The sequence below is a fragment of the Falco naumanni genome, chromosome 9 (genome assembly GCF_017639655.2).
Source record: "Falco naumanni isolate bFalNau1 chromosome 9, bFalNau1.pat, whole genome shotgun sequence".
Classification (NCBI taxonomy): domain Eukaryota; kingdom Metazoa; phylum Chordata; class Aves; order Falconiformes; family Falconidae; genus Falco; species Falco naumanni.
In genome coordinates, this window is record NC_054062.1 from 28,404,207 (window position 1) to 28,418,779 (window position 14,573).

The 14,573-nt window shown below is 43.7% G+C and overlaps 1 protein-coding gene across 15 annotated transcripts in view; it reads left to right on the top strand.

Annotated features, from left to right (window-relative positions):
* The window catches only part of SLC16A12 (solute carrier family 16 member 12), a 37,663-nt gene extending 26,243 nt beyond the window's left edge, over nucleotides 1-11,420 (top strand). For 8 of the 15 annotated variants that reach the window (XM_040606140.1, XM_040606148.1, XM_040606149.1 and 5 more), the window contains 6 exons: nucleotides 143-225; nucleotides 2,559-2,662; nucleotides 3,902-4,045; nucleotides 6,418-7,009; nucleotides 8,139-8,398; nucleotides 9,510-11,420. In XM_040606140.1, the coding sequence (XP_040462074.1) occupies nucleotides 143-225; nucleotides 2,559-2,662; nucleotides 3,902-4,045; nucleotides 6,418-7,009; nucleotides 8,139-8,398; nucleotides 9,510-9,772 (1,446 nt within the window). In that variant the 3' untranslated portion in view covers nucleotides 9,773-11,420. Of the gene's footprint in view, nucleotides 1-142; nucleotides 226-285; nucleotides 489-2,558; nucleotides 2,663-3,901; nucleotides 4,046-6,417; nucleotides 7,010-8,138; nucleotides 8,399-9,509 lie in introns of all 15 variants that reach the window. The other 7 variants (XM_040606150.1, XM_040606151.1, XM_040606152.1 and 4 more) reach the window with 3 other exon arrangements.
* The last annotated feature ends 3,153 nt before the right edge of the window (nucleotides 11,421-14,573 follow it).

Below are 14,573 nucleotides of genomic sequence, written 5' to 3' on the forward strand. Positions count from 1 at the left end.
AATGGATGGGGATTACGCGTATGTGCTGTGATATTTGCGGGGGGCAAGGGTATGGTGCTGGGATGTAACTGCTGGGTAAGTTACTCTGGAACGATCGGTACCAATCACGGGGCCAAATTCTGATAGCACTCTCGCTTTCCAGCAAATTTTCACAAACTGGTTTGAAGGAGCGCCCTGGCTTTCACGCCACAAAGCCGAAGCAGCGCGTCCCAGCCCAGCATGCAGGTAATGGTGGCGCAGCGTACCCTGAGTGCCCCTCTGCCTGTGTGTTCTCTCTCTCCCCAGATGGCCGGTGGCCCATGCGCTGGGTGACCCCGGCGGCGGGGTGGCCCCTGCCGCTGCGGCAGGGAGGAGGGAGGACGCACCCCAGCCCGCGCCATGGCCTCGCCCCAGCGGGCCCCGCATGCCAGCCCTCCCGACGGAGGCTGGGGGTGGATGATCGTTGCTGGCTGCTTCCTTGTCACTATCTGTACCAGGGCCGTGACGAGGTAAAGGGTCTGCTTCTTGGTTTTGACCTGTTCGTGGCATTACCCTTTTATGATTTATTTTTTTTATTTATTCCCCCCTCCCCTTGGGAAGAGGATTTGGGATCTCTCCTGGTGCCCCACAGCTTCAGGGGTTATTCTGGCTAGGTACAAATCTCTCTCTTGCTACCTTTATAAAGGCTTCCCAAAGCCCCTAAGGCTGTGGTGATGGCTGAGGCTTCACAATGACACCTCTGGTTTTAGCCTCGCCGCCTCTGACAGCTGCTCCCTCTCACAACACCCGCTCCTTGATTTCCCGCAGAATCAAAGCTCGGAGCAGGCAGCGTTGTTTCAGGCTGCGATGGTTTGGTCAGGGAGGGAGGAATCATGTAGGGTTTCTCTGGGTCTGCTGTGTGTCTCTGACCCCATGGCCTTGCTTGTTTTTGCTAGTCCCAGTGGATTTACTTGGGATTACTTGGCTCCTGAGCCTGTCTGAGAAACCTGTGGATACCCCCTTCTACTGCAAGCATTTCAGTTACCATCCTGCCTGAGAAGGTCCGTGCCCAAGGGAGGAGGGAGGCCCCTCTCTGTACCCTTCTGGTATCCGAAATATGCAGAAAATATTTCATAAAAAATGCTTCTCAAAAATAGAACGGGAATAGAATGCTGCCTTGCATAAACATAATGTATAGATATGGGGTGAGATGGCTCCCACACAGACTTTAATGTTAGCTGGAGACAGAGGAGCGTGGTGGGTGTGAACATGGACATTTAAGCTATATTAAGCAGAGAGAGAAGCACCCTGGTAAGTGAGGAACACTGAGACAGTGTCTTGTTGGACAGTCAGTATAATGTAAATACAGTGTTTCCTACTTAAATTTTATATCGCTTTTAAAATAAAGCTGCCAGGTTTAGGGATCTAAAATCTGGGGTTCTGGAGTCAACAGCATAAAAGGGGCATGGAAACATTGACACAGGGTTAGTTTATGTATGCAAATACTCCAATTCTGTAATGACAGTAGAGATTTCCTGGTGGATTTAATTCCTTTTTCACTTGTGAAATGTGTTACATCTGATAAATCATCTAATGGCTGGCACACATCTAAAGTATGTGCAAGAAAAAAGCTAAAGAAAGCAGTTGTTTGTTGATCTGCAGGAGGAAAAAAGAGAGAGAGAGAAGGGACCTCTTGCTGATCCAGAAATCAGAATGAAACTATGCAGCCTTTTAATGTGTTCCCCTGCAAAGACGGGTAGAACAGTAACACTCACTAAGTAGAGCAAAGTAACCTCTTCTGGAAGCATCTGAATAAACTGTTGGAGGACCCATGGGCTCCTGCTGTGTTTGATTCTCTGTTCATGATGACTTGCTTTTCACTTGCTTTGCACTTGTGCATCCATGAACACATAGCTATAGGTGGTGTTGGCTCTTCAGGCTGACCCTGCCCTGCCAGTTTGTGCAGATGTGAATACCACCATTAGCGAGCAACCAGGTCAGTGAAGAACTGGGGAGCTGGGGCCTTGTGTACCAAGGAAGCAACATCACAATGTGACCTATAACTTGCTGGTGATAATTACAACTTCCATTTCAGTTCAGTTAAAAATAATATGAGTTATAAAAATCTAGCAGCAGCTAACTGCAGTGAGAAACGTGGTATTCATAATCTCTCTGGAGTAGTTATCTGTCTGAATTAGGTTCTACATCAGCTCAAGTGTCTAATCCCACTGCTGGGATAATAGTTGGGCGCCAGTTTGTGATTCATTTGTTGCCAGTGCAAAGCAAGGATTCTTCTCCGGTTGGATCACTCCAGCCTAGGTGCCTCTCACAGAGCATGTTGGAATTACTCAGCTTGCACACATCATTTCATATCTTGTCCCTAATGCATTAAGGTAGCCCTTCATTTCCAATATCCCTTAGAAAGTGTTTAAAAATTTCCCCATCTCATTGGGATTTAGGAACACGACAAATTTGATTTTCCTGGGAGCTGGAGAGGACCTTCAAGTGGGTATTCTTTACACCTGAAGAGCGTGACCAGTGTTTTCTGTGAGGCAAATATCCCATGTTCAACAGAGTGGTATTCATGTTTTCTTTCCTAGATGCATCTCCATTTTTTTTGTGGAGTTTCAGGCATACTTTGGGCAGGATTATGCCAGAACAGCTTGGATTCACTCCATTGTCGACTGTGCTACGATGCTCTGTGGTGTGTATTACCCTTTTAAGACTAATGTGGCTGCTTTTTCTTCAGCTCCATCTGGTTTTAGCGTGTTCACAAGTTGGTGTAGTCAGCTGGGAAAGATAGATACTGTGGGCTCTCTGGGGTATGGTATATCCAAGCTGCTTCCCTCAGCATAGTTGTGAAGGAAGGGAGTGTCTTCATACTACAGAAAAGCAGAACTTTGTTTTGTCAAATGATCTAAGTTTTCAGAAATGTGCTTTTGTCAAGGTCTAGTGGGACAAGTTGCGTTTAAGCGCTATTAACCGAGCACTTCTTTCTTTTGCCTTTTGATTGGAATCATATTTAAGACTTAGCACACAATGTACATCTTGCCTTCAGATCAAGTCACAGTCATCCTCCTTTTAGCAAAGTTGTATGCTTACAAATAGTCTTCCCTTAAAAGAAAATTCAGTGTTACTAAAAATTGCATGTATCAATGCAGCAGTTGTACCAAGTTTCTCGTGGATTTACCTTAAAATTGTACAGCTAGTTGAAAATCCATGCCTAATCCTGTGGAAGAGGGTTAATCCATGATAATTGCTATGAAGACAGAAAGGAGAGACACAGCTGGAGTGAGACATAGCTGCTCTCCTGTGTCAGCCAGGTTATGTCTTGCGGGGTAAAAAAGAGAAGTAAGGATAACCTGGCATTGCAGGTAGCGTGAGGGAGAGGGCTGGTGATGACACACCATGGTAGAAGCAGGGGATCTGAGAGCCATCAACATTGGAGAAGTGCAGGAGAGGGGTAGCAGCCCTGGAGATGGTCAAAAAGATGTGAGACCTCTACTATTTGAGTCTGACACAGAGTCCACAAGGTCAGGGAGCACTGAGGAAGGATGCCTGAACTTACTGAGGGCTGAAGTGCAAATTCCAGGTTGAGGAAGGTCTCAGTGTTGTGACTGTGGAGTAATGAACTGTGTGGCCTGTTGCTGTGGCCTCTCTTGACCCTCAAAATTGCTAGTAGCTGTGTCCTGTAATGACTTTGATCTACTAAAATGGCTGCTGAGAAGCTACTGTAAATTCTGGCTTTATCCTGACTTTCAGGAAAATTATTTTTAGGTTTTCAGTGCTCACACCATTGTGATCAGGAAGATGTTAGAAGACCAATCTGTAGCTGTGATCACCATTTTCTCTTGCTTGCCTACTGCTTCCTTTTCTTTGATGACCATTGCAACTGTCTGAGAGAACCTGTCATTAACTACTAGATTTATTTGTTTCTTTGAAGCCCCACTTGGGAGTTTAATAAGTAATCATGTGTCCTGCCAAGCTGGTATCATGCTAGGAGGGCTGCTTGCATCTACTGGACTAATTTTGAGTTCATTCGCCACCAGCCTGGAACATCTCTACTTATCATTAGGAGTCCTTACAGGTAGGAGACATTCAGTCCCTTTGTTCCTGCCAGGAAAACAACATGGGAATGTTAAAAATGATGGTTGTTCCTTTTAAGAGGGGTGATCTCTTCTCCTTGTCTTATTGGCACCACACTGGTCAGTAGAGATACTCAGACCCATTCCTTTCATCGTAAAAGAGTGGCTTTGGCTGCCCCATGAGGGTTTCAGCACTCAGTGTCTCCTGCAGTCCAAATGCAGCACACTGCAAAAGTAATCCTTTAATTTCTGTTTGATAGCAGACTATAGGTAAAGCTTTGAAATTATGGGAGGTCAGGAACAAGTGATACACAAAAAGTCTTCCTTTTTCCCTGTGATTTGGGAGGAGTTTGATATAGTGAGAGTTCTAGACTGCCCAAAAATATTTGCATATTAAAAAAAAATGTTAGCAGAGAAACAGTGGGTGAATACCTAGTACCTTAGCTGCGTACCTTATTTTTGTCTGTGTTACAGTCCAGTTGAAAAGCAAACAAATTGCTGGTTAGTAGTGTTGCTGTAGCAGCTCTTCCACTTGTATTCAGGTATGGTGATAACAAATATCTTTGCTCTGTCCTATCTCCCTGTGTTTGTTGTGCACAGAGGAACTTGAGAGGTGCCCATGGTCACACTGACATTCTTTCCTCATTAATACTGACCTGGTAGCCACGGTGATATAAGCCCTTGTACTTGGTCCCCTGCTGTTCAGTAACAAGTTAGTGGAATTACTGCAGTTCACATGCTGCCAACAGCTTATTTGTTAAAAAAAAAAAAAAAAAAATTCTTTCTTGTCGTGCATGTCACTCCTGTATTACGATGTTAATCTTTGACAAATGTGTTCATAACAAATAAAAAGACTCCTTGTAACTCGAGGGACTGTGCCACATACCATACTAATGCCACTGAAGCTTCCTTAGCAAAGACCACTGCGAATACTGAGGTGGAAAAGCAGTTGTGCCTTATAGGTGGAGCTGCAAAGAGCTGGTTCTACAAGCAGTGAACTTCTGTTCCATGGGGATTGATTAATGGAGAGGTGAACTGTTCATAAAGGCTAGAGGTGGTGCCCCAACCCAGAGAGGAGGTGGGATGTTGTAGCTGGTGAATGTCTAAATCCATAAAAGCTGCAGGACTTGAAGCTGTGAAGAATGAAGCAGAGGTGAGATGAGGGAGTGGCAATAAGTAGCAGAGCTCCTTCTAAGAAGTATGAAAAAGTTTTCAGCCCCAAACTTTGCATTTCTACTTTTCACGGGATATTTATTGGCTTTTTGGGGACCTATTTCCCCCTGCCATCTCACTAAAAAAATAAATGGTGTGTATGTGAAATAGTCTGATTTTCACAGCTCTTGAGTGATGATGTCTAGCTCAGGGCTGCCCCTCTGGCCCTACTTGCCCACACAGGTCCAACCCCAGCTCTGAGGGGTGCCAGAGTGGGGACCTGCTGCCCAGAGTCCCTCTAATCCGCTTATCCCATCCTGGCAGGCTTAGTGCCCACCCTGCACAGTGCAGCCTTTGAGGAGGACGTGGCAAGCTGGTTACAGCACCAGGTGATTATCTCGTCGATTGCCAAGTTCTGCCAAAGGCAGTGGGGACCGTTTTACCCTCAATGTAGAACATGCTCCAAAACCCCAGTCAGGAACTCATTTCCGTGGCTGATTCAGGAATACATGTTTTAGTGTTAGAGCAAGCATTTGATGATTAAAATCTGCTCTCTGGTTCCGCAGCAGAGACCACAATCCTTTTCCCAATCCAAGAGATAGATCTTACTTGTTTACTAAATTGGACATGGCTTTTTTTTCTGAGGCTTTTCCCCCCTCTTTACTTGTAGGAAGGGATTTAAACTGGTCAGGACTCCAAGCAGCTGCTGTGTGGAGTTTGTTCAGCTGACTAAAAAAGGTTTATTGTAGAATATTAGTAACAGAGACGGACTTGTTGTACTGTGTTTCAGAGACCTGAAAACTAATGTTCAGGGTTGCAACAGACCGAAACACAGAGTGGTGCTTCATCAGGACAGTGTGCTTGGTGCCAGCATCTGCACAGTCCCTGAAACAAGACCTCATCTTGCATCCGGGAGAGGCTGACACACCATTTCCCTGATGTTTATTGATTGTCCTTGTTCTTGTTATTAAGTGAACCCCATCACTTCTTGCTGAGCCCTGTTATTGCTGGTTAATGATGATCTGTTACGTTTGTCAAGCCCATGACTCTGACAGTGGAGTAAAGGAGTCAGCCTGGTTTCTCTTCACACTGTGCATGATACAGAATCAGAAAAAGCTTCCCAGTCATTTGTGCTAATGAAAGTAGGTTATGTGGTTTAATTTAATGTGTTCCGTATGTCGTGCGTAGTATTAAGCCATCTGCACTGTGCTTTCTCTTCTAGGACTTGGGTTTGCACTCTGTTACTCTCCAGCCATCGCCATGGTGGGCAAATACTTCAACGAAAGAAAAGCACTGGCGTATGGAATAGCCATGTCAGGAAGTGGAATCGGTACCTTCATCCTGGCCCCTGTGGTCCAGCTCTTAATCGAGCAGTTTTCCTGGCGTGGAGCTTTACTCATCCTGGGAGGTTTTGTTTTAAACCTCTGTGTCTGTGGTGCCTTGATGCGGCCTATTGCTCTTAAAGAGGACCGTAAAACTGCTCCTGAGTTTCTTGAACAGGATTATGTCCCCAAAGAGCAGAAACAAGACTTAAAGCGAATGTCCATCTGTTCACCTGTAATCAAAGTGTGGTCTCGTGAATGTTTATGCTACTGTTCATGGAAGGAATACGACTTTTTACTGTTGCCAGGCTTCATGGTGCTGGCAGTGTCAGTTTTATTTATGGCATATGGCTGTAGCCCTCTTTTTGTCTACCTAGTGCCTTATGCTTTGAGCGTTGGAGTGAGTCATCACCAGGCTGCCTTCCTCATGTCCATACTTGGTGTCATAGACATCATTGGTAATATCACCTTTGGATGGCTAACAGACAGAAGGTAATGGCTTATGGCTAAGCAAGTGTAAGCTTTAGCTGGTGGGAGGCTGGATCCAGGTGAGGTATAATACATTTAAAAGTTAACAGTATGGACTTTTTCTGTAGCATGTACACACACAATAACAACAACAACAAAAACAAAAACAGAACAAAGAGCACCACACAGTCTAACTTTCAGAAATGCTTACTATTTAATGTTTTTGTCTCTTTTGAGTTTGTTCAATTCTGCTGGTTTAGTACCTTTTTTCGCCCTGAAGAAATTATGTGTTTGTGCAAAGCACTCGCATTTGACAGTAGAAATGTAACCCCCTGCCTGAGATACGTTGAGTGTGATCCTCTGTACCTGTCTCCTAGAGGATCACACTCTGCTTCCTCTGCCTTTTCATCTCTTTCGTGCTGCTGGGGAGGCACAGGAGTTATGGAAGAGGGTCAAGGGGCTGGCTTTACACTGTCAGACACGTACTCAGGAGGACTGACCTAAAATTGTTTCACATTCTCCAGTATGTAAAGCTCACCATGCTTTGCTAACTCAGCTCACTCCAGACATCTGTAACATCAGTAGAGACAGGCTAAATTAAGAAAGATTTTGATTCTAAAGGACACATTCTTCGTGCTTATTCAGTTTGTGGGAAAAATCAGTTATTGGCTTTGTGGGGCAGGGAGAAAGGGAATTGCCATCTCACTTAGCTCATGCTATCTCCAGTGTTTAAGGGCTGATGGGAAGGATGACGATTAAGAGAGGTATACTGTAATATTTTTTGTGTAATCGTTGGAGCACCTTGCTGAGCTGGAATGTAAAAAGCCTGATGAAATACTGCTTCGTACATTGAAACTTCAGAGGACTGCAAAATCCTTGCAGTGGAATGGGCTCCCCTCACTAGGAGCAGCCTGAAGAACACTGCAGGCAGCATGGGCTGTTGCTTACCAGCTGTTTCTGCAGCTGCAGGTGGGCCGCTTTCCCTACCTGGGCTTGCCAGTGCTGAGGTTTTCATCTTAAAGACTGTGTAAGAAAATGGACTTAAAATTGAGCTATGTATAAGAGAGAAACTGAAGTGCTGCATGCCAGGACATAGAAACTGAGATGCTGTGTCTAGTGATAATCTTTTTCTTTTCTGTTTTGAAATTTGCAGGTGTCTGAAGAAGCATCGGCACTTTTGCTACCTCTTTGCTGTGGGAATGGATGGCCTTTGTTGTCTTCTCCTGCCAGTTCTCCAAAACTTCCCCTTGCTTGTGCCTTTCTCATTTACCTTTGGTTACTTCGATGGAGCCTATGTAACGCTGATCCCAGTTATGACAGCAGATGTAGTGGGAACTTCTTCCTTATCATCAGCACTGGGTGTCGTGTATTTTCTACATGCCATACCATATTTAGTGAGCCCGCCTGTTGCAGGTCAGTTCACAAATTACTTTCCTATAATCTTATCGCTGCTTCAGATTTGCCTATTGGTGTGATGTGAAAGGAGAGGAAAGACAGCAAATGCACACTAAATGTGGAGGTAGCCCCTAGGCAGAGAAATAACACACCTAGACCTTCATAAGACTTAGATCCCACCTAAGCCTTGTCTTGATGGGCTGATTTCTACATATAGAGGGAGCTGAATTAAAAAAAAACAGTATGGAATGGGGCTTCTAAGAGCTGTTATGTCACCATGTAGTTCAGAAATCGTGCAAGTAGAAAGAACAAAATATTTCACTGTGAAATTACATGATTTTGAAAATGTAGCCTAAAGAGAGTTTCATTCCAAAGTATTTTTTGGTTTGGAGGGCTTGATCTTTTCATCTTCAAACTGCTTTGAACAGGTGGGTGAGTCAGCTTTGCTACTGTTTGGTCACAAGCTCATCACTGTAATATCTAGTCATCATTTTCCCTGTTGGTTCCGTTACAGTGAAGTAAGGATGAGAGCTGTACTCTCTTTAGAAAGAGCTTGACACAGTTTTGAATACTGTGGAAGGTCAGAGATCTTTTTTTCAAACAACCATGTATACATATGTCTTGCGTATTTTGTCTGCTGTTCACCTAATTAATCCCTGCTTCTGAAGCTTTTAATTTATTTTTCCATAGCAAAAGTTACTGCAAAACTGAATTATTTTAGGTGATGCATGAGCCTAGGGCATAACTCACTAGATGTTTCTGCAAAAGGATCTCATGCACACAGTATTTAATCCCAGGGCGCTCTAAGCATGTCTAAAGACTACCAGTTAAATCCATGCAGTCAAAAGATGTTTATTTAATATTGTGGTGATGACTGCTGTGCCTTTTCTCATGGATTTAACCTTCAAACAAAAACCCATAAAAATCTTATCTGCCTCCTGAGGACAAATCCCTCCCCTGCCCCAGGAGGTAGAAGTATACCGATGGTGATATGAACATGTATTGTTGGATTGTATTTAAACATGATAACTCCAGACATTCATAAAACTCCTGTTGATCACAGCATTTGTAAATTATCAGTATTCTGGCGGACCTTTAAAAAAACATGATTTTTTTCTTTTTCCTGCAGGTTGGCTTGTGGACACAACTGGCAGCTATACTGCATCATTCCTCCTGTGTGGATTTTCTATGATATGTAGTTCAACATTATTGTGCGTTGCAAGACTAGCAAAGAAAATCAAAAGAACGTATTTGCGGTCACTCACCAATGATACGGGCACAAAACAGCACATCTGGACAAATGGAGCAATAGCTTATTCTGTCACAGCAGAATTAGACCAAAAGGACATTGAATTTTTGGCGGTGGATAAAAACAGCTACAACAACAGATGACAAGTACTGACAAGATTCAGTACTGCACAGCCATGAGTGAGGCGGTGGTAGCTCTATAGTGTTATGCTGTTGAAGATACTACTTCTGTGAAACAAGGCAACTCTCATTTAGATTTTTCTGTCATGTTTTAGTTGTCTAAAATCTATGCACAGCAACAGTAATACCAAGTCAATGCAGTAATAGAAGAAAGCTAGACTGAAAATAGAGTTTGTAGATACAAATGATCACAGATTTATTTGAAATGCAATATGTCAGCTCCACAGGTAATCTCAAAGATGATAATTGGCTACAATCAAAATAAAACTATAAAGTAATCAGTCACCAAAACTGGTGTTCTGGTCTATTATGTTTCAATGGAGTAATCACACACACAACAAAAAACGTTCCACATCTATCAGTCTGCATTAAACTCTTTGAAAATGACTGTTTCAAATGCCAAAGCCTTTTTTTGTTGTGTTTTTGTTTTTTAGAAGATCAGGCAGGAAACTGTGATTTATGCTGAAAGTATCTCTGAAGCAGCTTTAGTTTTTACAATGTGCCTGAATTTTGTACATACATTGCAATTTCATTTCAAATATGGTTTTAGATCTACTTTCGCAAGCCCCTACAGCAAAATTTTTAGGTGCTTGCTATTTTTCTCCTGGATATCTTTAAAGCTTGATTTTTTTAAGCATTGACTTTCCAGGTATGATCATCCAGCTGATCCTTGTCTGGGAGGGTGGAAGAGGTGCTGTGGCTGCCCTCCTATCTGAACAAGAGTAAATCTGTGCCAGGGGACTAAGCACACTGATAGACAAACCTGCTTTAGCTGCATTAGTTTGAAGCCCAAAGGCAGCCCAGGAGAGCAGAGGAGGAGCTCGTGTGTTCCCAAATACAGAGCCTCTTCCTTCTGTAAAATCAGCAGCTGTTGAAGAAATGTAGAGGCTGTACAAGCAGATGAGTGAGAGGCTGCCTGCTCCACAGGCTATTAGTAAAGAGAATGTTGGCAAAGTTTTTTTCTGTGCATTGCAGTGACAAGTCTGTCTCTCTTCGTGCCCAGGAGCTGTGGCTTCAGGTGGTGCAAATTACTTGTTTGTGCCAGCTGAAGAGCTGATCAGGTCACTTGTCCTGGATGGCCAGAACACAACTGTGGCAATTTGCCAATGGTTTCCTGCCATGTGTATGAGGAATATATTACAGACTGGCTGTGACACGGGAGCTATAGAATGAGTGTAGCTCATGGGTTAAATTACTGATGTGATGGTCTAATAAATAATGGGATGATTGTATGTTTCCAGAGTGAGACTGTTGTCAACATTGGAGGAACTTCACAGTCTGCAATGCAAATCATTTCTGTCATTTGATGCTGTGTACAGCTGCGTTCTGTTCATTAGCAAATTGATCAGAGTCCAAATAATTGTAATCAATGCTGAACTACTAGTTTTGCTAATCATCTGCAGTGTAGCAATGGTTGCTCGTGGTGTCCTATTCAGCTCTGTGCTTCAGAAGGGAAAGCAACATAGACTGATGTTTAACAGTTTGATTTAGATCAAGAGTACAGCCATAGGTATATAATGTATTTACATATATATATATGAATAGTATGTGTATCAAGTAGTTTTATTATTCATGCATATTTGAAATATAACATATTAAAGTTCTTTGACTTTGGTTGTCTGTGCTCAAACAAAGCATTTCTTACTGCCCTGCTTCAGAAGTACAGTCAGAGCCAGTAGCATGATTTATGTGCACAGACCACAGAATAAGAGATGGGAGTGCAAAAACTGCTTAAAGCTAATGATATAACCTTTTTCCAGTTTCCAGCTCTGCATGGCAATTAAGTCTTGGGTACTAATTTTAATTTAAACATAAGGTTCATAAAAAAAGACAAAAAATTACTCATGAGTATTTATTTCTTAATGAGTCAGGAAAAATATGCATTGGGGAGTGGCTTTATTAATTAGAGATTAAGATACTGGTTTAGATGTTAATGCAAAATTTTAATATTAAAAAAGTAGGAAATAGTGTGGTCTACAAAGAAGATAAGTTATTTTCAACAAGTTATAAATTACCACTGTATTTACATTACAAAAAACTTTACGACATCACTGTGTCAGCAGTTCATGCCAGATCTGCATATTGTAAAAGCCTGTTGGAATAATACTATATGTATTTTTATCCTAGTAAACGATACTGTGTAATGAATTATTAGCTTTTTAAAATATTTTTATTATTATTATTATTTCAAGATATTTTTTCATAGGCTTTTCCATTTATGTGTTTAAGGCAGCATTTCTTGTTTTAAATATCAGATTTAACAGAAAATATTCAAGTGGGTTTATATACAGACCTTTTGTAGAAAATGGTAGAATTTTTTCAGGGTTTTCTAACACTGTTTCTGCTCTGACTTAAGCCAATGGACAAAAGGTTGTATACCAGAATGATGCTTTCTGTGCCTAAAACACACTGAAACATCAACCCTGTCAAGAATTTTCCCACCAAGAAACAGAAGGAAAGAAGAGTAACAAGAAATGACCTGTGAGTGGAAGAGACGGGAATAAATCCAGGTATGTGAAACCTCATGCCAAACTTCTACCCCTTGGTCCACACAACCCAAACTGAACAGTCCACCTTCATCCTGCCATGTGAAATATTTCAGGTGACGCATATATGGAAGTTTCTGGATTACTCTGTTTTTAAAGAATGATTTATTGTATCTGCAATGTTTTTTCAGAGGTGACAGTATTCGGGCTGTTCTCCATAGAGGGCATTTCCCGGCATGGCTCAGTGCAGCGGTAAGCAGAGATACCTGGGCTAGCTGTGAACAATTTGCCAGGCTGCCACTGCCTCTTCCCACCAGCCCTGCGGAGCATTGCTGGGTATGAGCCCGGATGGGGCACTGCACCACTGAGCCTCTTGGCTTCCTGGGACGGTGGTCTGGCTTGGCTGGGGTAACGTCTGTCTGAGCCAGGGGGAGCCTACCTCAAATGAATCCTGCCTGGGATAATACTCCGTTCCATTCAGGGAACAGGAATTCCGTGTAGGTGAAACTGCTTACAGCTGCTGAAGTTACCCTGTTTCTCATTGCATGAGGTTTGAAATGGGTAAATCATCATTCTTTTGAAATTGCTTTTGTTCTAGTGATAATTTTTATCAGAACAGCTTTGGAACACTTAATACATTCTACACTGAAAAATTGTGTGAAAACAGCATTGGAAAAGTCAAGTACCTTCCGTTGAACAATAACCCTGTTTCTAGGGGCGGGGGGGGGGGGGCGGGGGGGGGGGGGGGGGGGGAGGAATAAAAAAAAAAAGAAAACTTTGAGCCTGAAACATTTCTGCCAGCTTGAATGATATTTTATCTCATGAAAAACAAACGTTCTCTGTGCTACTATATGGTGAATGCATTTTATATTGCCACAACAATTCCTTGTTTGCTTTCTGAAGTGTTCGAAATACTTATATGAGAAGGAAGAGCTTGTTTAAGTTAAGCTGTAACGGTACTTCTTGGTCAGCATAGCAAAGCCCTTAGTTGGGACTGCCTCAATAAATACCTTAGTTGGGATTGCCTCAATAAGTAATAGCTTCTAAGTAACTGTACTGGTGTATTCCCGCAGAGTTTTCAATGTAATTTAGACGGTGCTTTTGATTCATAAATGAATACTTCCTGAAGGCTTGCCTTCCCTCCTTGTCCCCTGCGCCACTCGCGGTGCTGGATTCGTGCCTGGCGAGCCGAGGGCTGGGCTGGGGCACGGCGGAACGTGGGTTTCCCTTCGCCCGCTTCCCCAGCCCGGCTCAGCCCTGCCCGGTCCCCACGCCGGGCGATGCAGCAGCACCACCCGGTGGGTGCATTTCTGCGCGTTCGCACGGCGCTAGGCAGGGACGGGACGCGACGTTTGGACAGAGCATCCCCGGGCAGCTGCGGCCAGCACCGTCCCCCGGAGCTCGCTGGCAGTCTCCGCTGTGAAGGAGATTGAGCTGCTCTGGCTCTTCGTAAAAATTCAGGCTCATGTTTTTCCTCAAATACCTTCTTGCTTCTCCTTATTCCTTCAAACTTCGCTTTCCTGGAGAGGGGCGGGAGAGGCCCCGGTGGCAGGGTGCAGAGGGGAGCACAGATGTGCTAGCGCAGGAACCTGCACCACCTCTTCCTCGAATGCTTCCCTGCTGCCCTCCGTGCGCTCGGGAGGGTTTGGATGGTAAGGATGCTGATGTTAGAAGCCTCAAGATTGAGAAAGGCAGTGCCCCTAATGTACCCTATTGCCCACACCGCTGAGCACAACACCATAGGTAGTCACCAACTCCTGACTTCAACCCTACTGGTGTTCCTACCAGCTCTCAGGAGTGGTCAGTCCTGTTCCCAGTCCTTTCCCGTTCTTCCTCCCCACCCTTTCCCTAGGTAGGGCCATCTTTCTTTGTAATACAGAACCTGGCAAGTGGCTGGAAAACAAGGATGGATTTTGCCCCAGCCCTTTCATAGGAAGAAAGGGTGCTTGTAATTCACTGTTATGCTCGTTTTTGATTGTATTATGGAAGACTTCGAGGGAAAGCTGAGAGGGGAGAGGTTTCTTGACATTTCATAGTCTGGCATCAGATTTTATACGCCTTCAGGCCTGTCATCTTGTCTGTACATGGGACTGCTGTTGCGGGGGCAGGAATGCTCCAGGCTGGCTGGAAACAAAAGTGCGCATCCTTCCTGATGGGCCAGTTTGCTTCATTCTATGCTGCTGGCTAGGGCTCAGAAGTGTTTTTGAAGCTATGGCATTAGTTTTCCCTGAGCACCATGAGCTATTGTACTAAGGCACAATACCATGGAATTAGGCCGT